Source organism: Astyanax mexicanus, chromosome 6, assembly GCF_023375975.1.
Source record: "Astyanax mexicanus isolate ESR-SI-001 chromosome 6, AstMex3_surface, whole genome shotgun sequence".
Taxonomy (NCBI): Eukaryota; Metazoa; Chordata; class Actinopteri; order Characiformes; family Acestrorhamphidae; genus Astyanax; species Astyanax mexicanus.
The window spans coordinates 43,576,361-43,602,736 of record NC_064413.1 but is presented as its reverse complement, the minus strand read 5'-3'; the positions used below and the strand labels follow the sequence as shown (position 1 = coordinate 43,602,736).

Genomic DNA, 26,376 nt, shown 5'->3' with positions numbered 1-26,376 from the left:
TTCTTGTATTTTTTAATATCACACCTAGGGATGTGCAATATTATATTGTACGTAATAATAAAATATTTTTTTCTTGCAGTGTATAGTGTATTTTTAAAAACATTTTTTTAAAGCGTTTTGTCATATCGCCAAGAGTATGGTTATCGCCAAAATACCATGAAATATCCTTAATTTTTTTTGGGCTTTATCGCCCACCCCTAGTCAGTGGCATTAAATAATCTTAAAAATCACAATAATATCGTTTTAAGCACCAAAAGAAAATCTGGGTCATATCATCCAAACAAAAACAGTTATCATAACAGGCCTGCCGATTTTAGAATATATTAATGGGCTAGGGCTACTAATTACAAATTAAAAATTCTGAAACCTAATAGTGTAATCCTCTTAAGACAGCCTGCCGGCTTTTTACTTGGATTTTTTTTAAGCTCAATTTAACTCCTATCAAGCAATTACTTTTAATATCTTCGTTTAATATTTCCGTTTATTTTTATGCATGAGAAATGGACACAATGTGATCATTTTGTACTAAATAAAGCAGTTATCAATGACAGAGAGAAAATAAAAAACTGGTAGAACAAGGTTAATAATGAGGATTAGAACAATGTAAGCACGCCATGAGAAGAAAATACTCTTTAAAAGCAAAAGGGACAGAAGGAAATTGGAGAAAAAAGGAACAGCCTTTAAGAAAGCAAGGGGCAGATTTAAAGGCAGGTGGTGATTGGCAATCGGTAAAAGCAGTAAATGAAAAAGAGAGGCATATAAAAATAGAAAGATGGACGGATAAGAGTGAGGAGATGAATGAAGCAGACGGTAAGTAGGAAGGAAGGGGGAAAAGTGATAGAGATAAAGATAGTGATGTATGAAATGAGGGTAAAAGCAGAGAGAGAGAGAGAAATGGAGAGAGAGAGTCTCCCTGCTGCTACACACATGCAGGCAGAACCATAAATATATAAGATGCCAAAGCCAGGGCGTGTGTATATGTGGGTATTTGTGATGTGTGGCCAAGGGCAAACACCCCACATCCCAACATAGGCAAATATTGCTTCCACACACGCTTTTAGGAAGTCTCAGATGTGTCTTGTACCTGTTAATATTCAACAAATCACCAGAAGCACACTGTGGTGATAAACAAGCCAAACAGAAGCAAATTTAAATCAGAAACAAGCAAATTAGCGCTGTCGATCTCTACACTGCATCAGTCTTATCACTCTCAACCAGCCGCTGTTGCAAAGATTGTTTTAATATGTTGTGGCAAAGCTCTCTGTGAATTTATCATAGCATATCTGCATCGTGAACGGAGGCATTTTATTGCTGTCATTACTTATCCACGCATTAAATGAATCTTAAATTTCTTCAAAAGTGTCAGCTGCAGGAGTCTAGAGCGCCTTCAAAGAAAGAACCATTCACTGAAATAAGTTCTTTAGGCAAACAAAGTGTTTTTTTTTTTTATGGGCACTGATTTAAAGATTAGAATGACATAAAATATTAAAACCCCAGTCAGAAACTGATCAACTAATATATGGCCTGGTTCAGGGGTTCTCGACTGGTCTCAACCCAGGACCCACATATTTGAATGGTCATCAAGTCGCGACCCACTTTTATAGAGTACAAACCAAAGTGATTTCTTTTGAAAAACAGCCTTCAAAAACCCATTTAAACATACATATGCAAGCAAAGTGAAATTAAAATCAATTTTTAAGAAACTGATAAGGAACGTGACAACACATCACGTATAAAAGTTAATACAATAACATTAAATATTAAAACTGCACAAAATTAATGAAGACACAAAATTAGATATTTCAAAAAATGTCCTCAATATAAAAGACGAGTACAAAATCAGATAAGCATTAATTATTATTTATTATTTTTTTTTTGTTTTAAATATTTTTTCTTTTTTTTTTTTTTTTACAAACTGTCCACAGCCCACTTTTGGGTTCACTGTCCTAGCTCACTTAAGGGTCCATCCCACCAAGATCATGATTTTTAAGTTGCATTGTATCAGTAGTTTGGCCATAATGAGGCACAACAACACTTAGAATGAAAGGATGCAGGAAAATTTACTAATTTTCCATACTCTCAAGTGTAATTTGTGCTTGGAACTACAACTATATGACACGTTTTAAACATTTTTGGACAAGCTGAAAAACACAGAACTAGCATCTGAATAAAGGAAGTAATGTTACAAACCTTTACACAAATAACTGATTTTAGCCTGGATTAGTAATAATTAGGATGCTACTTTCTCTATTATAAAGCAGTGGAACGCCTGTATGATTTCACAATTGTTATTTTAAGGAAAACATGCTACACAAATTTGCTTTAAAAGCAGAAGGTGGCAATCAATTGATAAAAGCTGTAGAATGAAAGAAGGGATAAAACTAGAAAGATTAAATAGTAACAGGGTAGAGACCTCTTCTACAGTAAAGCTTTAATTAGTGCATTGTAGGATTAGATTCCATAGAGAATCATTTCTCCAAATGCTATGTACTCCAAGAGTTATGCTAACCATACACTAGATGACTTTGAAAAGACTCTGATAAGACCTTTAATAGACTAAATTCTGACACCCTCTCACATCTAAAGACAAGTCACAGACTTTTTACTCACAGACTAAGATTTTGAAAGGACTGGAGATCTTGCAAGGTCACTATTTGTAAGACTGCATCTTGATTCTTTCTGAGCCATCACCAGAGTCTCATCCATGCCTTGCATCTTCCCATAGCTCTCCTATTGGTTGTTGACATTGTTTAAATCGCTATTTGTGTGAGCCAAGTCTCAAGACCTAAGAGAGAGGTTGATTTTATCTGAACACCAGGACGAGGAAAAGACTGACTTAAACCTTTAATTCTAACCACCTGACACTGAACGATCGAGATGACGCAACCGCAACTCGACTAGCAAGACTTTCATGACTGGAAATTTGCCTGTGAAATTAGAAATCGGTCTGTACTTCACAGATAATCAATGCTGGTTGAATGTAAGGTGAGCATCCAATCACATCCCATTATCATTACATCACATTATTATCACGTTTATTGCTATCATTATTATCTTTCTGTAGCAGTTTCTAGCATGCATCCACATCCTAAAAGGCAAGCACAACATTTATTTAAATAAAGTCATTCTGGCATTTATTGAAAGATTTATGATGCACTTATTGTGTATCAAGTATCAAGGCATCAGATATAGAGCACTGTCTCTCGTTCTGACATTATCTTAGATCAAGGGTATCTTTGGAGTCTTTTTTATTGTCAGTAGCAAGGGATATGTTTTCTGTGTCAACAACAAAGCACCTTTGTGACTCTCTCTCTCTGAATAAGAGTGTCTTCTAAATGCCATAAATATGAATGTGGCCAGAAGTCTATTTACAAAACATTAAAAAAAAAAAACTTCTCTAAAAAAAGTGTTCAAAGTCTTCAATTCACATGAGATCTGTTCTTACCAAAGAAAACAGAGGAGCCTTATTGAGCAGAGAGAGAGAGAGTATACTCTTCTTCTTCTTCTTCTTCTTCTTCTTCTAAGAGCTCTTTTCTTAGAGAACATTACGTAGCTAGCCAAAATACAGCAAAGCTTATTTAGCAGAAGTAGTACTTAGCTCAATCTGCAAAGTCAACACACAAAAAAAGGCAAAAAAAAAAACCCTGCCAGAGTCAACTGTTGCTTTTTAGCATGATTAGTCCCTGGATGGAACAAATTATTAATAATTCTCTTTACTAAAAAATAATCTAAAAGTGTACTCTACATGAAAGGATTATTTCAGACATTATTTCTGAACATCTAAACCTCTGAACTCATGCACTACAGACTCTCTACAGACATGTCTACAGTGTACTCAAGGCTTACAGCCGGGCGTACGTGGGCCCTGGGTGGAACCAGGCAATGGAAAAGCAACCCTGGACAGCAGCCATGTGAGACCTGTCAGCCAAACGATCCATCAGTGCTTAGCCGACACTGCAACGACTATGAGTCTCATTCAACACCATGATCTGAACAGCGTGACTGCATAAACACAAACACCTTACATCATGACTACTGTATATTTACACCCCACACGCACGGACAGTTAAACACACGCCTTTTGTAAAAACATGAACGTTTCTGTAAGGCTTAGCTGAATTAAAGCTGCACATGCATTACATCCCTTCATCCACAGCGAAACACGAAAGCCATCATAGCTGAGACCTTGCAGTACAGCACCCAGTCACTGATGGGTGACAGAAATAGTAGAAGTGGGCTTGTTGGGTTAGGCTTCCGTGACTGAGTCTCTTTCAAAGCCTCTCCGTCATATAATTCCTTTTACTGACTATTCTGTGATTTTACTGTTCATTTAATGATTGTGGTGCGTTTTACTGAAGCACATTATTCAGTTGAAGAGCTGAAAGCATTGAAAGCCTCCACCTCATCTCCACAGACTCTGGCGTCGCATATTAGTCATATTATTCATATTATTCTCAATAAATATTCAAACTGTTTTCCTCACAGCTGTTTCTGGATCAGTAGAGTCAGTTACAACTCAGTAACTGTTGGTACTAATCAATGAGAAAGTGTGTTTACATGCAATTTTTAATTTAACTATAAATATATTTCTGCAGTAATCAGATTTAATCTGATCAAAAAAATCTGATAAAGAGGGTTGGATTTTAGCTCAGAAATTGTATTTCTCAGTTGATGTTTACTCTTAAAAAAACAGACTATGCAACTGGAAATAAGCAAGCATTTAACATATAGCACCTGTGAGATGCAGAGAGAACAAACTTTTAGATCGATGCTGAAACGAAAGGATTTGAATAATCATAAATAATAATAAAAAGTTCCTACCGCAGCTCAATATGATGAAAAAACACAGTGTGAACTCTTATTCTGTGGGATTATTGGTTTGTTTTACTGCAAAAAATCTGAATATTGGTCTTTTCAGATTACCTAAATTAATATAAACACATTAATCTGATTACTGACCAAATCTGATGTTCTGTATTCATTCAATTATTAATTGCATGAAAACACACTCAATGACTGTTGAACACATGGACACTGGCTCCTTTCCCTTCCATACTTGTATCCAGAGTGTGCGCAGTAGAGACCAGAGGTGGAGCAAGACTGTCCTAATCATTTGAAAGACCCAGCCCTTCTTCAAGATCTTACACTTCAATGAGTTTACAGGGCAACCTAAAGCACCAGAAGAAAAACAACAGCAAATGTGAAATGTGAAAAGGTCATGTTTTTATTATGAAGTGATTTTCATTTCATTACAGTATCAGAGTTCAATTCTGTTTGCTCTGTTTGCCAGTAAAATGAAACAAAAATAAAGCTGCTCTAAAGGTTTCTTGATTCCATCCAGGCTAAAAAATAAATTTGGTAAGATCACTGGCCAAGTACAAATACTGCACTTCTAGTTGAGTTACGTTAAATGACAATAAGTTAATGTTAACTGGCTGACTGAAAACTAATTAGATGACATTGACTATTTTATGCTACTGGAACTTCATTAATAGTGTCTCTTAACAGCTCAAATATTTAATAACACAAACAGTTTAGAGTGTTTAACTCTAAAATGCACCTAAACACAATAGTTTAGTGTATTATGGCACCGGCACCTGCACACATCTCCAGTTAAAGAGGGACTGATCCTCTTCTGCTCTCAGCACAACCAGCAAGCTGACTGGCTGTTTTGGCTAAAGAGCAGGAGTTTGTCCTTCTATGGGGACCATAATTAGCATTATGAAAACCCCTATTCATACAGTGGTCACTGGCCTTTCTCCTCATTAGACTCAAAAGTCTCTGCTATAACTCAGCTACTCCATGTAATAAATAGAAAGGTCCAGCTGATGATATAGTCTAGCAAAGATTATCACTTAATTCCTCAGTGTAACCCTGCCTTATGATATAGCAGAATAAAGTTTAAAAACTTTAAAAGCACAGGGAAAATGAACTGAGCGGATTAGACAGGAGATGGAAAACTGTCTGTTTTGTCACTCACTAAAACATGGGGATGGATGGAGCTACGTATCATAATGCAACTACCCAGCAGAGACTCTAGACCTGTGGGTGACTTCATTTCAGAGAGATGTTGCAAGATCCATGCTTTTCTTCAGTCATTGATGCTAATAAATTACATTTACTTTATTTGGGCCTAATTGTTTAAAAAAAAAGTTGGTGGGCACATTACCATTTTATACAACACAAAATTTTCCAAGCTGCAATGCTAAGCAAAGAGCTTATATATTTATAAACTGCAATTATTGTAAAAGTTGTTTTGTAAGAACATTCTACATTAGGTTTGAAGACAATAACAATTTCAGTGCTTTAACTGCATTTTGTAACTCTGCCCTGATTTAGGAACATGAACATGAAGTCTGTGATCAAACAGACAAAATTAATAGCATCAACAACGGAGTCTTAACAGCAGAAGACCAATGAGGACATTTTGGCCTTGGACACATTCAGAACATACTGCCTTTATTCATAACAAATCATAACCAAAAGCCATGTGAGGTGAGCAGGCCTACAAGAATGATCAATTACTCTCAAAAGAGTTACAATTATGTGGAAACACATTTGAGCTTTGTTGAATTAGTTCTGAAATGTTGATCTGAATGAAAACCATGTGAAGAACATTTTACACGTTACAATGCTCTCTCTGATTAGTACAACATGGAACGTCCAAATTACTGAAGTGGTTGAAAGGACCACTGTTTAATTTGTAGGGGAACATGATTCATCTTGTTGAATCTGGATCGCAATCTGTATATGAGTAATGAAGGAGAGATGTAGCTTTATGGTCTATGGGAAAATCATGGTAACATTTCCTTGTAAGCACAACCATTGTTTTGGCTTTTCATCATCTTAACGGGAGTTTGATTTTACCATGTAAACTAAGCAGAGATGGTTCTATCTTTGGAAAGCCGCTTGGTTCCTGTAAATCATTATCTAGTGTAATGTTCCCTGAAACTCAATCTCAAGGCAAATGCACTTTATTTATTGTTGTTTCGTATTCAAAGAGTCTCACAAGAATCAAGGAAGAAGGTTAATAAGCTTGAAAGCTGAGCAATTCTGGAGACAATTTTGTTTATTCTTTATAAGTGAAAGAAAACTAAAAATAAATGTCTATAGGAAAAGTTTAACCCTTTCAGGCACACAGAATTTCTTTTCTTTCAATATGTCAAATTTACTAATAAGGAAAATTACAAACCATTGAATTAAACTAGATGTGGGTTGAGTGTTGTGTTTTTAGGGGCATTGTCATTTCTGAAGGTGTTTTATTTAACCAATGTTTAACCAACATGGATTAAGTGGAATTTATTATAGCGTATACTGTATATATATATATATATATATATATATATATATATATATATATATATATATATATATATAATTTTTAACAAAGGTATATTTTCCTTGATTGAGTGTCATACAGGCTGGTTTATGTGCTCAAATATATATTCAAATAAGAAAATATAATGTCCACTGGGCTGTCCAAAACATCAGTGTTAATAGGGCCACACCCAGTTTTGCTATAAAAGTACAGTTCTACCACTTATGACTTATTAAAACTAAAAAAATAAAAAATAAAAATAAACTAGCAGGTTTATTAACCAGTTTACACCATGCCACAAATGGTTAAAACCCATCTTGAAAGGTCTACACTGTGAGGAATTTCACCATAGTAAACATATAATGCCCTATACACTATGTATCAGCAGACATAATGTCATAACTGCTTCCAATTTCACAAAAGCAAAGCACAATTTACTTCCTAAACACCTGATCCAATTTATGAACCTTGATAATCAGCCAAATCACTAGTTAAATCAGATGTACTGGAGCCAAGAAAACAACCAAAAACTGCAGCTGTTCTTCAGGCCTGTACCACTCAGCCTCAGTGAGTGAGCGCAGGTCTGCTCACGACTCTCTCACAGTAGCCCCCAGCATGTGTTTTGCATTAGCAACCAGAAGTGTGAACTCCCAGAAAATGAGAGTTATTACTGCGGCAGCTGTCTACCCACACATTGAGACAGATTGTCCTCTGGATTACAGTTCAATAGCCCCAACACCCCCATCTCTCTATCATTATAATAACTGGAAGAGCACTTCAATTACTCAGGCAAGTCACACAGCTTAAAACACAACCCAAACTCCAGAGGCTGTTAAAGCCAAGGTGTGCATATGCTGTAGCGCATATCTCCACCACAGCAAGTGATACGGATTATAAAAGCATTTAAACATGTAATCCACATAGTCTGACAGCGTTTTAGTCTTTAGGCTGTAATACACAAATAACATACCAATTTGTGAGGCCTGTATGGGTCGCCTAACTACAATGAGCTCTTGATGTTGTCCTCATATATTAAGGGTGTCACGATTCTCTAAATCCTCGATTCGATTTTATTTCCGATTTTAGGGTCACGATTCGATTCGATTTTTGATTTTCTTTTTTTTACAGCAGAGAGGCCTATGCCAGTTTTAGATTAGTCTTTAGTCATTCATTGGTTTGATTCATCAAATTTACAATATCTTATTTCAAAAGGTGGGCTTGATATAAGTGATGCAAAGTGATACAAGTGATCTGTAATACACCACATTAGGCACTAATGGTCAAATTTAAATAACTTAATTAAGATATATATGTAATGCCATCTAGTGGCTTTTTTGGTAGCAGCAGTGTGCACTATTAAAACAGCAACATAAAATAAATAATAATAAAATACAGGAACAGTCATGTAAAAAATAATAGAACAATTAGAGCCTTAACAAACTGAACTCTATCCTACTATAACAGTTAAACATGAAAAATAAGACTTTAAGACTTTTTCGGTCCCTGAGAATGACAAGTGTTTTTCTTTAACAAAGATATATTATTAACTTTATCTGAGAGAAAGATGCTCCTTAAGGTACCAAAACTATTAACATATTTGAGGCTAAACAAAACAACTGTTATTTTTATATTTTCAAGTTTTTCTTTAAGGAGATGAGAATGTCCACATTCTCTGGAGAAAGGTCGGCTACAGTGTGCTGCGCCATTTGCGTAGCGTGCTGCGCCATTTGCGTAGCGCGCATGCTTGCGTAGCTTAGAGCGAGGAATCGTCGATCCTCTTTTTGACTTCGAGGCTCGAGACCATGATATAATTTCGATCGATTTCGATTAAATATCGAAATCGTGACACCCCTATCATATATGAATGCCCAACAGGATCTGTGATGAAACCAGGAGGACTTAAACTTGGGCCTCATATGGGTTTTAAACTGTATATAAGGCTTACAAAGGATTTAAGTGAGATTAAGATGGGCTGTTTGATGGGGTCCAATTAGGAAGCCTAACTACTGTATGTCCCAGTAAAAATATATCTACAGACCCACTCAAAGACCATGCCCACCTGAAACCCACCTATGTGACCCACATGTTGGCTGGGTAGAAATTCTTATAATAATAAATAATAATAATAATAATAATAATAATAAACAATAATAAAAAGATGCGACTAAAAGATAATATAACAATGAACAATTTTTAATAAACATATATTAACATTTTTCCACAAATAAGGGAATTTAGTTTGGCAGTATTTTTTTTTTAAATGGCCATCACATTTAAGTTGCAAGTACATGAGGTTGTTCTTTGATGTATAAACATTAAGCAGCTGTCTTTACTTACTTTACAACAGTAAAAAAAATGACTGATAATTGGCTTTTGAAATAGGAATTAAAAATAAATAAACATATTTCATAAACATTAAAAAAAAAGTGAGTATAACATACAAAAGGTGTTATTTTATATAATGGAATATAATCAAGAGGAAGACGGATGATCACAAGCCATCAAACCAAACTGAACTGCTTGAACGTTTGCACCATGAATGGCAGTCCATGTTATCCAAAAGCAGTGTGTAAGACTGGTGGAGGAGAACATACCAAGATGCATGAAAACTGTTATTAAAAACCAGGGTTATTCCACCAAATATTGATTTTTAAACTCTTAAAACTTTATGAATATGAACTTGTTTTCTTTGCATTATTTGAGGTCTGAAAGCTCTGCATCTTTTTTGTTATTTCAGCCATTTCTCATTTTCTGCAAATAAATGCTCTAAATGACAATATTTTTATTTGAAATTTGGAAGAAATGTTGTCTGTAGTTTATAAATTAAAACAACAATGTTCATTTTACTCAAACATATACTTAAAATGGCAAAATCAGAGAAACTGATTCAGAAAATGAAGTGGTCTCTTATATATATTATTTGTAGTGTCTCAGTGCAAATGCCCCATTTAAATTGCAGCTCAGTTAAACTCTACATTTAAGATTTGATTTAGACTCTTTTGGGACAAATTTAAAAATTCATAAGTGTGAAATGCTTGGAGAACAACTTTGAAATCTTCCCTGGTTGCAAAAAAATAAATAAATGGAAGATAAACACTTCAGCTCTCCCTATGGCAGACTGAAGGTCTAACCAGGCAACAAAATCAAACTTTACCAGTCAGGCTTCTTTCACAAAACTGAAAACAGTGGCCCAAATCCACTGGGATTCTGACTAAATCTAAACTGTCTCACTGTATGAACAGTACAGTAACCTCTTGAACTGATGCATACACATGTTTATTAAAGGTGTATTGCCTCCCTATCGCAGCATATTCCTGTCTTCCTGATGTAAAGGTCACATTAATTATGATCAGGTGTTCAGACTGAACAGTGCGGGTATCGTATATCAGGTGTCAGATTACAGTACCATATATTAACACCCTCCAAATTGATATTGAAAAGGATAGATTAGATTTTGCTTTTCACACAGATAATACACCTGGGTTACAAACGATAAAAAAGACTGGATTTGGTCGACTTTTAAATGCTGTGTGCATGTAGCCTTACAGACTACTTTCACCTACCTCTATAACATTAATGAACTGTCAAATGAAGTAGGGGTGAAACGATTACTCGAGTAAATCGAGTAACTCGATTAAAAAAATGTATCGATTAATTTTCTGTGCCTCGAGGAATCGTTTAATTCATTTTAAAATTCAAAGCACTGAATTTAGAGCGGACTTTCAATGTGAAAAAGCGCTTGGCGTTACATCACCCACGCACAGGACGCAGGTGGAGAAGACGGAGATTTTTAGAGCAGAGCGAGCAGGTAAATTTAACTTATAACAAATAAATAAGATTACCATCAGTGTAGCTTAATAACATAACGACATCGCTGTGGAGTATTAGAAATACTGTCTAATGTGTGTGTGGTTAGTTTATTACAACAGAGACAAGTTCTCGATTTATACTTAATGTATTATTGTCATTTAGTCTTAGTTATGTCAAGTAATTAGATCTGAGCAGTGTAAAACGTACACAAACAACAACAAAAAAAAACATTTTTAATACTTTAGTTGTCACAGTTATTCCACAGGTCTTGAAGTATTTCTGAAAACATCCCCTGTCCACTGACTTTGTGGAAAAAGAATGCAGCGAGCTTATCCAATCCATGTTTATGCCTCTATTATTGATTTATTCCCTATATTTAATACTTACAAGAAATGTAAGTATTAAAAGTTGAAATAATTTAGTTGAAATAATTTAACTTAATTTATTAAATTATTATTATCATTATTTTTTTCTATTGCTTTTTTAGGCAAGCAAATATATTTTATCCGATTACTCGATTAATCGAACCGATTTTTCAGTAGAGTACTAAAATAGAATAGATTACTAAAATAATCGATAGCTGCAGCCCTAAAACGAAGTCAAATCCAGCCAGACAGGCTTTTTGCTGGGAAACAAACTTTGGAAACAAACAGTCTAAATAAAGGACAAAATACTATACATAGGTTTTCACTGTTCAGAATCTCAGAATGTAAACTGACTTGCGTTGAGCCTTGTTTAACGTTAATGACTGTGAAATTACTACCCCTGGAGTGCAAAACAACTTCCTGTGTAAGGACAGAGGCACTGACCAGAGACTGTCATCATCATCATCATCAACATTCACATGTATCACACTGACACTGTTTACATATATTTTACCGAGCCACACTGTTCAGTCACTTCATTCAAGAGTCGTTTTAAAGTGGACTGACCTGTAGTCCCGCTGGGCCAGCTGGTCCTGCAAAACCAGGAAGTCCTGGATCTCCCTGAGTGTGGGGAAAAAAACACAGATTTGAGAGAATAAAATGGCATATGGCAATACAAGAACAAAGTCTTGCTTTTAAATGAGCCAAGTAAAACACAATTACACCAATTAGTCTCCCACCCTTTAGGACAGAAAAGTGGGCCAGGAGGAGGGGGAGTGGGACGTGCAAGGAATTCCACCATATTGCTTTCACTCACTCCCACACAGTCATAAAGTCCAAGTCTAGAGCTACATGGCTGTGTGTAGGCTAAATTCATAGTAATATAGTTATATCAGCAGCATGAAAATATATGGGCCATTTAACCGAATGGGTGTCATTTCTGTCCCCAGGAAATTATATGAATAAATGCGCACATTAATAACGTTAAAATACATTTTATTATCAAGCATAGTGTCTTGTACATTAAACTAATTGCAAAAGTAAGATACGTAATTTAAGAAATAGAATGTGTTACCTGTCCTCACTCAATAGCTATAAACTTTACCATGAAATATAATTATTAAAATCCTTCATCTTTCTATGCTTCTAAAATATATATTCTTTTCATAATAAATCTATAATATTATATAAGTTAAAATACACATTTTAGTTGTGTCCCTTCGTTTCACTCAGTCCTATTACTGTAAACCATTACCCCGTCTAAAACATCTGGAACATTCTATAAGTCACATCTACAACAGGAAGTTACATCAGTTGGTTCTTCTGAAGATCATGGGAAGACCAAAATTAAGTTAGTTTTTCTGTGTTTGATCTTATTGTAACTATGACTGAGGAAGTCAATTTCAACACTAATTCCTGTTGCCTAAAATAATTCTTAGATCTTATTGGTTTATTTGCAAAATACACATTTGAGGGAATTCACTAGAATGTGCTGTATGTCCTCATGCAATTAGCATAGCCCCCATTTAGCTTATTTTTTATGTATGTTTTTGCTAATTCTATGTTAAAACTCATTCCTGACAAAAAAAAAAACAAATCACTCCTGTTACTGGCACTCATTCCTGTTACTTTTTATGTTTTGAGTAACAGGAATGAAAAGAATAGGAGTGAGTGCCAGTAACAGGAGTGAGTGCCAGTAAAAGGAGTGATTTTTTTGTCATAAATATTAATTATATGAACATGCAGTCAACGGCATGCAGAGGAAATCAAAGAAATTAGAGGACTTGCTTTTAAACATGTTTTTTTTAAATGTCACATGTGTTTTGTAACCATCTTCAGCTTAGAAACATTGCAAAAAAAATAAATAAATAAAGCTGCCTGAGATTGACCAGTACATGTTTTGAATAGTTAAATATATGGGTTATTATATTCAGAATGCATTGTGATGAGGACTCTAAAAGTCAATGGGAAATTTGCTCAAGTGCAAGAGCTTCAGATTGAATGAGAAATGGTCTGAGTGTGTGCAGTTGACAGAAGTTTGCTTTAACTGGCAGTATTTAGTGTCAGCAGACTACACAGCGCTATAGACACTGTTGGCTTAGGACAGCTGGCACAGCTGTGAAACGACTGACCAATGTATTTAATGATGTATTTAGTGACAATATGACAGGATATGGATCATTCATTACTTGGCCATCAATGCACTGCAGAGCACACACTACAAATCCTATTAGGTACATATATTGAACACCTGAGAAGATTATTTTTCACAATAAAAGAGGAAGATGGATGATCACAAGCCATCAGAACAATCTGAACTGCTTGAATTGTTCCACCAGGAGTGGAATAAAGTTATCCAAAATCAGTGTGTAAGACTGGTGGAGGAGAACATGCCAAGATGCACCAGGGTTATTCCACCAAATATTGATTCCTGAACTCTTAAAACTTTATGAATATGAACTTGTTTTCTTTGCATTATTTGAGGTCTGAAAGCTCTGCCTCTTTTTTGTATTATTTCAGCCATTTCTCATTTTCTGCAAATAAATGCTCTAAATGACAAACATTTTTATTTGGAATTTGGGAGAAATGTCTGTAGCTAGGCCTGTCACAATAAGATTTTTTTTGTGGACGATATATTGTCCCAAAATTATTGTGATACACGATATTATTGTAGTTTTAAGACTATTAAATGCCACTGACAAAATGATAACAGAATAGCATAAAATAGTAATTAAAATACACTTTTTAAAGTTTTTTTTTAAATTAAATAATCATTTATAATAACTAGTTTGGGATTTTTATACTTATTTCTTCACCTACTTTAGTCCACACTGTGTGCATGGAGTCACAGTTATTAAAGCATAACTGGCAAAAAACTGTTCACTGTTTTATGTGTGAACAAACATACAGATAAACTCAATAGACGAGATCACGATTAGCAAAAATTATTGAGGTCAGGTTAATTTATTGTACAATATATCAATATTGCAATTATTGTGATAGCCCTATCTGTAATTGACAGATTAAAAGAACAATGTTAATTTTACACTAACATATACCTATAAATAGCAAAATCAGAGAAACTGATTCAGAAACTTGAAATGTAGCATAGAGCATATTAGAGGGCACCATTTTATTTCTTTCTATTTGTTTTTTGAGGGTGTGTTTATTTATTTATTTTTTAAGTTTGAGGGTGCATTGTGTCAGTACCTAAACTATGTTGGAGAAAGCTTTCTACTATATGTTCTTACTGTTTACAATAGTTTTTTTTTTTGCTTGTTTCTGGTTGCACTTTAACCACAAAGGGGACATTTAAGTGAAAACTAAATAAATAAAAACTAGTATTTAACCATTTCTTCATCATCTTTAATTTGATTTTTAGTAGGGGAAAAACATTGATTTAAATCGATTTTTTTTTTTGGGCCATATCGCCCAGCTCTAGTAATACACATGTAAACATGCATTAGAAACTATTTTGACTCAGTTTACAATAAAAGTAAAGTAAAGAGTAAAAAAAGAAAAGTAGAACTTAAAGCTGTGCAATGATTGGAAATAAAATAATCTCTAATCTGTGTTTATATATCTCTATAAAGTGTTTATATTACGCTATTACTATAACTCTGAACAAACTGGTTTAAACTCATTGTTCTACTAACTGAAACCTTGCAAAATAAGAGATAGTATTTTTTTATTATAAAACATGACAGGCTTTCATGTTTCAAATATTTATGTTTTGCATCTCTGTGGCATATTTTTACTCTTTAATCTCTTTAATCCTTTACAAACCCATTATGTGCCTTTAAAGCAGGCTTTTGGTTCTTGCGTCATGTGGCTCCCGTAGAATAAAAACAATACAAGATCTGTGCTGCAATTGTACAAATGTGAACATGTGAGACATGCCTTAGGACATTACCTTTGGGCCAGGCTTTCCAGGGGGTCCTTGTTCACCTTTCTCACCTTGAGGTGGCTGTTGGAAAGACAGAATCGTTTTGTGAATATATATTTTTTGAAGATGTGATGAAAGCCTAATCTTTTTTGATTGTAAATGTATTTTATATTAATCCACAGTTCTGGCAGTCTCTAGTCCCCAGTCATCATGCTGCACTGGGGCCCTTGGTTACAATAGGGAGCAACCCTAAACTCACACTTTGAGAGCCTGAAACGTGCCAAAGTATTTCTGACTGGCGGTTATTTATGAATTGCTGTTCTTGCTCCCTCTTTTGTCATACGCTACATATAAAAACAAATCCATCTGTTTCCTCGGCTTGTGTTTTGGAAGGAGCAGGCCTGCTTCTTTTTTTTTTGCGCTCTTTCCACAGGACCTACCACCATCTGTTTCAGTCAAATACCAGGGCAGAGCTCATAAAAGAGCCACTGTGGCACCAACGCAGGGAGGTACTGCTGTACACTGCATGGGTCATTCAAAAAAAAAAAAAAAAAAAGTCAGAAGAATTGTTTTTTAAGATTCTGGCTCAGATCTTACCTTCGGTCCTGGTAGGCCTGGCCTGCCGGGTAAACCTGCATGTCCTTTATCACCCTGTAGATACAGAACTTGTTGAGTGAAGATGGCATGAGAGATAAAATCTGTATGTACATACTCTCTCTTAACTTTAAGCTCATGACACATAATATAAATTAGTATTTTTTAAAAATTCGTTTCTATTGTATCTTTTATAAGAAACATTCAAAGAATAAATGTGATGTTTGATGAGAATATACTCAAACATGCTTAAAGAATCGACAAACTAAGTTAAAAACTAGACTCCAGTCAAATACTGTGTCTCTTATCTAGGCCATTTGTTTTAAATAAATAACCAATTGGTAAACTCCTTTTAGGTTGGTAAAGCTGTGTCAGAGTATTGGAATTGCAAACTGCTGATTTTACTCTGAAACTTAGGCCAAAATATTTTTTTTTATGTGTGCATGTCTTATTTCTCCAAATTTATCAAAGTGTTTCTTTTTAATTTTGACTGTTTTCTTGCAAAAGAAAAAACGGAAATAGCCTGACAGTTAAAGTCTTAAATGATTTAAAAATGATCATGTATTATTTGATAACTTTTTAAGAAGTGCAATTAATGGGGGAAACCCAATTCAGCTGAACCTCCCAGTGTAGGAGCACTAAATTGGGCACATATAGTATATATGAATATTAGGGGTGTAACTGTATGTGATTAGTACTAAACCACCAAGTACCGTCATCACAGTTCAATGCATTCAATGCACAGTTCAAGTCACGTGGCAAATACATGGCAAAAAAACATTGGATTTGTATGGCATTGTGGGAAATTTAGTGGCAATGATTACAAGTATCATACAGTAATAGTAACTGCAGTCTTGTTGGCTATGCCCTGCCCCTCCCCTTTCTAGTACATCTAACTGGTTCTGATTTTCTGTATTGTTTATTACTCACTGCAATTGGGGAGGGGGGTGTAATAATTTATACATGACTATGCTGTGAACCAAACTTCCCAACGGACAGTGATACCAACTTTGATATCTATACTATGAGTATCAACAGCCTTATCCCCACTATTTAACACTAAAATCTACTATACTGAGTGCCTATACCCCATCTAGTTTTGACCTACCTTGTAGCCCCTTATTCCTGCATCACCCTTGGGTCCAAGTAAACCAGATTCCCCCTGTTTGGATGATAAAGAATATAATATAACGATTTAGTGTGAAGCACACTCATCCACACATCTTAAATTAACAAGAGAAAGAAAAGTAAAAAAAAGTCATGGTCTAGAAATCTCACCTTCTCCCCTGATTTACCTGGCTCCCCCGTCACTCCTTGCTCACCTTTCATGCCCTTCAAAACAACAATTTTTTTTTTAAAAGTAATCACAACCGCATGACTCATACTGAAGCTCCAATCCACAGTGTATTTGTGAGATAAGGGTGGAAGTGGTTCTGTCTGAAACGGGTTAGTGGAAGCATCAAAGAGTACTCACAGGCTTACCGTCAGGGCCTGGGAGTCCATCCTGTCCTATCTCCCCCTGCAGAGTGATTATTTTATAATATTATTATTAATTATTATCAATGTATGTCAGTTTAATCAATACACTACTAAATACATATAAACCAAAATACTACAAATCACTACTTCAACATAAAATGAAAGTGCATTAATTTGACTTTATATAGATGTATTGTGCAAGAGAGTGACCAGGCCTACTGACCTTCAGCCCAGGAGGTCCGGGTGGGCCAGCTGGTCCTGGTGGTCCGGGTGGTCCAGGAATTCCGTCACCACAGTCACACTCCTCCTCTGTGTCCTCGGGCGGCGTCCGGTCGAGAGGACACTTGAGTAGAAAAACACACACTGCAGCCATTCTCAAATCCACTCATCCAAACCTCTAACATCAGGAGATACCAACAGGAACCCAACTTACCCTCTCATCATCCTGTACAAGAGGAAAAAAGAGAAAGCAGTAGAGTTAGACATGTAATAATTACATCAGTTGAAAGCACACAGTTAACCAAAGAGTGGCCAAAGAATCGAATGCACATATGCAAATAATTTTAACTCTTAAGCCACTGATATGGCATTATATACAGTAGGGGTGGGCGATATGGCTCTAAAATAATATCACGATATTTTAGGGTATTTTTGCGATAACGATATACTTGGCGATATAGGAACAGAAACAGAAATAATTCGTTAATTTCAGGAATATAGTATAATAGTATAACAGAATAATCATAATGTGGCAAAATAAATAATATAGCATAAATTAATATAATGCAGCAAAAAATATTGCAGAATATTTAGTGCATGCATATTAACTGCAAACTAAAACAATTATACAATAAATACACCTAAAGCTACACAGTAAATAATAGACTACTTTTAAGACAAACCATCCCTATTATCACGATATGGATTTTTAATATCATGATATTTCTGTGTCACGATATATTTTATACGATTTAATATTGCCCACCCCTAATATACAGTACAAGTACTAAGATAAAACACTAAGGATTGCGCAAATAAAGCATCCAGTCTTACCACTGAGTAGATTTCACATGCCGTCTCTCTTTCGCTTTGCATCGGGTCGCAATAGAGTCTCAGTTTCTGGATTTCGATCTGTGAAAATACACAAAAGATAATTATACCAACATTAATATGTTCCACACAAATCACAGAGTAGATAAGGGCAGTGCCAAGGGCACAGGCGTGAGCTGGATATTCCGGGGAGAATATACTAAAACTGAAAACAAAGTTATCACACAAAGAGGAGACAGGTCACTGGATTAAATATTAATGTGAATGCTCAACTGCATTATGTAAAGTTTCGTCCTTCAATAAAAAGAGCCAATCAGCTTGTTATTTAAATGAAAGCACAGTCAAAGTCAAAACCAGAACACCCCAACTCTAATGAGAAAATGATGAGAACAAAGTAGAGCTGTTAGCTAGACATTAAAAAAAGTTCTCATGCACTACACCATGTTATGATGTTCTACAGTTTACTTAAAATGGTGCGATAGAATAGGAAAAACCCTGTTAATAAGAGGTGAATGGAGAATGACCGCACTATTTGGTGCTTAAAAAAAAAATATTTAAGGCTAAAGTAACTAGAAAATCAATTCTGTATGATTTGTATGTGGTGAACAGAACAGCATCTTATACTGAACAACATGTCTAATCTTGAAGCAGATGGCCTACAACAGCCGATATCCCAGTGGGATTCCACTCTGTCTGCCAAGAACATAAAGTTGAAGCTGTAGTGGGCACAGGCTCACCAAAAAAAAAAACCTCAGACAACCTAAGACTTTACTTTCCAGACCTAAGATCAATAGAACATCTCCAGGATAAGGTAGAATAGGAGATTCACAGCATAAAAGACTACAGAAAGCTGGTCAGTGCATTTTAATTCTTAGAAGATAATTATTTTGAATGTTGGGAAGCATGTGCCCACACTCCACATGTGTGTATAATGAGCCTCTCCAGGTTTTAAACCTCCCTTTTAAAATATGTTTTACACAAACATACAGGGGTTGGACAATGAAACTGAAACACCTGTCATTTTAGTGTGGGAGGTTTCATGGTTAAATTGGAGCAGCCTGGTGACCAATCTTCATTAACTGCACATTGCACCAGTAAGAGCAGAGTGTGAAGGTTCAATTAGCAGGGTAAGAGCACAGTTTTGCTCAAAATATTGCAATGCACACAACATTATGGGTGACGTACCAGCTTTCAAAAGAGGACAAATTGTTGGTGCACATCTTGCTGGCGCATCTGTGACCAAGACAGCAAGTCTTTGTGATGCATCAAGAGCCACGGTATCCAGGGTAATGTCAACATACCACCAAGAAGGATGAACCACATCCAACAGGATTAACTGTGGACGCTGTAAGAGGACGCTGTCTGAAAGGGATGTTTGGGTGCTAACCCGAATTGTATCCGAAAAAAAAAAACACGGCTGCCCAAATCACGGCAGAATTCAATGTGCACCTCAACTCTCCTGATTTCAACAGAAATTATTGTGTTCTAGAAAATAAAATCAATGTGTTTCAGTTTCATTGTCCAACCCCTGTACATGCACATGCTCAAATGGGTCACTGAAAATCTGTGTACAATGAAACACTTTTTTTGTAATCCCATTTCCTACTACGCTGAGTCCAACAATAAACTCTGCATTGTTTTATATATACAGCTGTTTAAAGTTATTGTGGCCTTCTGTAGAGTATATTTACATAGTCCCCGTCTGTCTGGCATCGCTGGGCAATCACAGTGTATAATGCTATTTCTGGAATCACACTCTAGCAGACGTCACTACTGCCTGCTCTGGTTCTCTCTACTCACAGGAACCGTGGCCTCAGAAACATAGCGTTTGGCAATCTGAGTCTTCCCATTGATGTAAATGGGCACAACTGGCTCCAGGTCCAACTCTTGGATTTCCTTGTCGTCCACATAACAGATGGCGCGCCTCGGCCGAACCAGGATCTTCAGTTGGTGCCAGCCTCCGTCAAAGAGTCTCTGTGATAAGAGGGAACATATTCAGGCTCCAGAGCACAACAGTGAGTCAGCCTGGGAGTGTGGCCTGTACAGTGTGGTCTATAGTGGGTAGCTTACACTGATTAAAAACTACAGTGTGTATGGTTCTAGAACTAATTGTAACTGGACTAATTAAGTCCTTTAAAAGGATGTGAAAGTCATTTAAGCTTCAAATAGATACAAAAATGTAATTTATTGTAGAAAACTAAGAAAATTCAGCCTTTATTTCCACTCTATTGAAACTAAATGAGGTCTGCCTACTTCACAGATCCACTGTATACAATACAGGCCAAAAGGTTGGGCACAAACAAAAGTTTGGACAATGCATTTTCTTTTATTTTCTTTATTTTCATGACTATTTACATTGTGGATTCTCACTGAAGGCATCAAAACTATGAATGAACACATGTGGAGTTTTATGTATTTAACAAAAAATGACCTGGCCTCCACAGCCACCGGACCTGAACCCAATCCAGATGGTTTGGGGTGAGCTGGACCACAGAGTGAAGGCAAAGGGGCAAACAAGTGCTAAACACCTCTGGGAACTCCTTCCTTCAAGACTGTTGGAAAACCATTTCAGGTGACCACCTCTTAAAGCTCATTGAGAGAATGATGCCAAGAGTGTGCAAAGCAGTAATCAGGGCAAAGGGTGGCTATTTTGAAGAAACTAAAATATAATTTCACCCTTTTTTTGTTAAGTACATAACTCCACATGTGTTCATTCATAGTTTTGATGCCTTCAGTGAGAATCTACAATGAAAATATTCGTGAAAAAAAATAGAAAAAGAGAAGTACTGTACTACTGTACTATATATATGGACATGCAAGAAGTCATGAGATAGCAGTAAGAAACTAGTAAAAAGTTTTTTCCTCAGGGAATGGCTTGGGTACACTCACACCTGTTCAAGTTGTGAGGTGTTATCTTGTGAGTGAGGCTTAAAAAAATTAAAAAAAAACTGGCCAGCGTGCTCATGGCAAGCCGAAGTGAATTACCGGAGTTTGAGCGAAGCCTAAACGTGGGAGCCAGATGGACGAGACAGTCCATTTATGAAGTTGAATACATCACAGAAGGCATTACCACTCATTGTCCACAGTACAATGTGGGTGGTAATTATAATGACTGGGTGCATCTAGCTAGAATTGTTCATGAGACAAGCAATAGATAAGCAACTCTGGCAAAATCACAACCATATTCAATGCAGGAGGACCCACACACATATCCTGCAGGTCAGAGCAAAGTTCTTATAGCAAACGTCTTGGAGCTTGATACTAGTTTCTGTCCCATGACATTAGTTATGTGAATGCATTTATGTATTGATGTTTATATTTGTCAGCCCCCGGGTGGTTAACCATTCCCATGATCATCATTTCTCAAGTAATATCTAGTCAAGCCACTCTAGTGGTGAGAAAGTGACCAGTGATGAAGGGTTGATGATAGCTAACACATCAACCAGCCATACTGTTTAACTGGACACCAGCAAGGTGAACCTAAGACAGGGGGTTCTATCTAAAGAAACAGGTTCAGAGACTTTAGAGAATCAGTAGAGTCAGAATTGCCTTAAAGGCAATGAAGGATAAAACTTTGGATGAATAGTATGTCCCTAGGATTTTGTGACAAAAGCTTTTAAGTCCTCATCTATGTCAAAACAAATTCCACATACATTTGTATGTATATGAATTACACAAATTGGGAAAAGAAGAAAAAACAAGATCACTGATATAACAACTGTCAGGGTTCATACACGTTTTAACCAATACATTTCCATTATTTTTTCATGAGTTTTAAATGCCTTCAAGGCAAATTGATTGCAGCCATGGACAATAAAACCAAAAATCAACCAAAACTATAATCAAAATGTATTATAATAGGCCTAAAATTAGGTGACACGCAGTTTTTAATACATTTTTAAAAACGTGTCAGATCCTGAGAGCTCCATTGTGTAAACCACTTAAACTACTGAATTATCACTGAGCTGAAATACTTGTCAGTTAGCTCAAAATAGATACCCTCAAACACAAAAATTTAAGGACCAAATTTCCATGACTTTTTATTTTTCCAAAATTTATCCAGGTCTGGCAATTTTTCAAATTCCATGGCTTTTCCAGGTTTTTCATACTAGTATGAACCCTGAACTGTATACAACATGCAATCCATCCAACATTTCAAAGAACTCCAGCATTTGTTGACACAAATTTATTCTTAAAATTATGACCTATTTTCATGTACTAAAAATGTATGTGCTAATTATTCTTTATATAATATTTTATTTGCCCAAATTCATTAATTACAGTAGGTTTTAATGCACTCAGAAAACATTTTAATTGACGTCATGTCTGAAATTGACTTTTAAACATAATGGGACACTTTAAAAATAAACAAACAGTACCACAAATTATACAAATGAATGCATGCAAGTGAACTTCAGAGGAACACTGACATCTCTGTTGGAAGTGTTGGACGGAGCTTCTTAAACATCCAAGCAGGAACGTTTGATGCACCATGTTTCCCAAATGCATAGTGAAGAAGCCAGAGGAGCTTGTAGTGCCAACAAGGAAACTGGCAGAATTACTCCCTTTTCCAAAACAAGCTTTCTTTTTTTGTACACTGTGAAGAAGGGAAGTGGAAACTCTGCCTCTGCGTGACTTTTGGACATACTCATCCATCAATCACACATCCAAACATGTTACAAACACACTGCTTTAAGAAGATAAATTCTGAACATCATCTAGAGGACTACATAATCAAGATTAACGTAATCAAGAAACATTTTTAAATAAATAAAATTAATATGGAAGATAAGAAAGAGGGTACCACTTTAAAATAAGACTACCTTTATAAAGGATTTATAAATGGTTTGTAAATAAGATTATTTATTATTTGTTTAGGTTGTAAATGCCTTAAAACAATTGATAAGCAGTTCAAACATACTTACAAATATAAATATATATATAATATATAAATATAAATAGGTTTAATGCTGATTGATGGAAAACACAAAGTAAGATCAGTATCTAGAAAGATCAGAGGTTTGACAGTATAAACGAGTGTGGAATCACTACTTTGCCAATTTTTTAGCTCACTGTTGCCATTTCTATTAATGTTATATATTAACTGCTTTTTCATAGGGTTTAAAATATTTGCAACCTAATTAATAACCATTAATAAACTCCTTTATAACCCTTCATAAAGCCTTTATAGAGTTAGTCTTATTTTAAAGTGTTACCAGAAAGAGTTTGGTGAATGAAGAGTAATATATGTAATATATGTGTAGTTGTGTGTAAGAGTAAAGAACCTTTTTTACCTATTGAATGTTTTTTAGCACTTCTCTAATACAAAAATGTTTTTAAGAATGTAGTGGAAAAAAGTGCCATAGGACAAACTGGAAAACTCACATGAAAACATGGACAAATGGCAGACATTCACCTAATGCCAGTTTTCCACTCTCAATTCCAATGCAATGTGTTATTTAAAGAATGAAAGGAGGCCCTTTTTAGCCGGTACACACTGCATGTTTAATAGTGAAATGTTTTTTCAAACAACCAGCCTATGGCTTACATGAGCTTTAAATATTCTTTAAATATATTGCGCTATATATATGGAACAGTGGCCTCTGCTGTCAAAATATAAATGTGAGAAACATTAAAACAAATGATTGCTAAACATATTTTAGTAATTTCTGCAATAAATCTGATTTAAGCTTATTTGTCAAATTATTTTAGATTTTACGATGTAGCCTGTGCAAGTGGAACCTACACCATTGTGAGTGTTTGTTTTTGTGCTTCGGTCCATTTGTGTTGCTCTGCAATTACTCTGCCACAACACTGACTGGCAGTAGGGGTTCAGTGCCACTGTGTTGATATTCTTGGCATACAATTGTGGCTAAATCTCAGCAGCTTAAAGCTCACCTTCCGTCGTTTTTTCTTTCATTTTAAAATGTCTAGTTGTGGTCTCTAGTATGAATGAATGACATGTGAGCCGTTTTTGTAAAAAAAAAGTGCTCAGGTGTCTCTGTATAGCTCTTTTTTAATGGACTGTTTTAGGGGTGTGTCCAAAATGACCGGATTCCAGCTTTGCTCATGAATATTCATACATGCAAACAGCATGCAAATATCTCTCCTCTGATTGGCTAGGAGCACTGCGACGCCCTTCCGCCGCTCTGCCGCTCACTGCCTCCCACCTCCTAACTGATGAGCGGTGATGTTGCGTCGCTTCAGCTCCGCCTCTGGGAGTTTCTCGAGCCAAGGTGGGCTGGTCTGTGAGTTTCTGCCTACGTAGGCAGAAAGATAATTCAAAATTCACCCGTTTTTCGGAGGGGGGGAGGGGGGATTTCTTTGCTTAGCTCCTGCAGACAATGGGGGCTGCAAAACAGTTTAATGTGCAGGTGTACACATTCAACTCGGAGAGACCTACTGTATTCCACAAAAAACAAGAAAAATCGGATTTTCGCGGAAGGTGAGCTTTAAGCTAAAGTTAATAGCTGTTTTTTTTAGCCTATTTCTTTTACAAAAATTCTTGCAATAAAAGCAAAAATATATATATATAACTGAATGATATGGTCCATATGGCCACTGAAACAATAAAATTTATTCTACGGCATAGGGTATGTTGCAAGGAAAAGGCTATGGCATTTAAATGGTCCCTTGCGATTAATAGAACTAAAACTTAATCAGGGCTTAAATATTTATCTAGTCATAGCTTATAAAAAATACATAATTTGTGTCCATGCTAAAATACCTACAGATTTTGGGGCTCTATGTAAAATGGAAATCTTCTTTTCTCTTCTTTCTTTTCTGGCTTTCTGATGCATAAGTCTACTTAATTATTGCTAAAGTTTCAATTTAAAGTGGCGCTCACACAGTTTGTTGCTGTATTCAATTCATAATCAGTTGTTGCTGCAAAGGGACTACATATGGATCTGATTGTAGAACCCCTTTTTTCTAAGAAGTAAGTTACATAATGTTAGGTCACCATGGTTACAGGTTGTTTGTTTACATAAGGAATATGAGAAAATCGAATCGAAATTATGTCATGGTCTCGAGTCTCGAAGTCAAAAATACACATAGTGCCTAATGTGGTGTATTACAGATCACTTGTATCACTTTGCATCACTTATATCAAGCCCACCTTTTGAAATAAGATATTGTAAATTTGATGAATCAAACCAATGAATGACCAAAACTAATCTACAACTGAGGCATAGGCCTCTCTGCTATAAAAAAAAAGGAAAAAAGAAAATCGAGAATCGAGAATCGAATCGAATCGTGACCCTAAAATCAGAAATAAAATCGAATCGAGGATTTAGAGAATCGTGACACCCCTAAAGTACATCATGTATTTTATTACTTCATTAAACGTTTTATACACACCTGAATATCCTGTGCCTTGAAAGTAGCTCTTTGTTCCAGACTTCTTGTGTCTGTGGTAGTGAAAGTGACCGTCTTGGCTTTCCCATGTAGCATCACAGCCACTTGTGTTTCTCTGTCTTTAGAGAGCACTCTCCAAAGGTCAAACTTCTCCGTGATTGCAGCCCCCCTCAGCCGGATAGTGGCCACAAACACATAGGATGGAGGAAGACCTTCTGGGAAGATATCCCTAGTAAAAAAAACAATAATAATGACATGTTTAAAATGTGCAGGCTTGATGGAGCCTTAAAATGTATCAAAATGTTAAAATCTTTTAGCTTATGAATATAACAGAATAAGTGAGAATGTGACAGGCGGTGTGTATGTGCTCCCGAGAGAGGGTGCTTTACATGGTGGGGGTGCTGAACCTTTCTCCAGCATGATGCATCCAAACTGTGCCTAGTGTGACAACACCCTAAGTAAGGTCTAAAAGTATCATACAGGTGACCCAGTGTTGTGTGTGTGTCAGGAATATATCA

The 26,376-nt window shown here is 35.8% G+C and overlaps 1 protein-coding gene across 1 annotated transcript in view; it reads right to left on the bottom strand.

The window, feature by feature from the left end:
- si:dkey-225n22.4 (collagen alpha-1(XXI) chain) overlaps positions 1-26,376 on the bottom strand; it is a 96,737-nt gene that overhangs the window by 50,884 nt on the left and 19,477 nt on the right. Inside the window, exons 5-15 of the mRNA XM_049480563.1 lie at positions 25,862-26,087; positions 20,303-20,476; positions 18,506-18,583; positions 17,886-17,897; positions 17,676-17,795; positions 17,448-17,492; positions 17,252-17,305; positions 17,082-17,135; positions 15,977-16,030; positions 15,407-15,460; positions 12,061-12,114 (exon numbers count right to left, since the gene is read on the bottom strand). Of these exons, the coding sequence (XP_049336520.1) occupies positions 12,061-12,114; positions 15,407-15,460; positions 15,977-16,030; positions 17,082-17,135; positions 17,252-17,305; positions 17,448-17,492; positions 17,676-17,795; positions 17,886-17,897; positions 18,506-18,583; positions 20,303-20,476; positions 25,862-26,087 (925 nt within the window). The remainder of the gene's footprint in view (positions 1-12,060; positions 12,115-15,406; positions 15,461-15,976; positions 16,031-17,081; positions 17,136-17,251; positions 17,306-17,447; positions 17,493-17,675; positions 17,796-17,885; positions 17,898-18,505; positions 18,584-20,302; positions 20,477-25,861; positions 26,088-26,376) is intronic.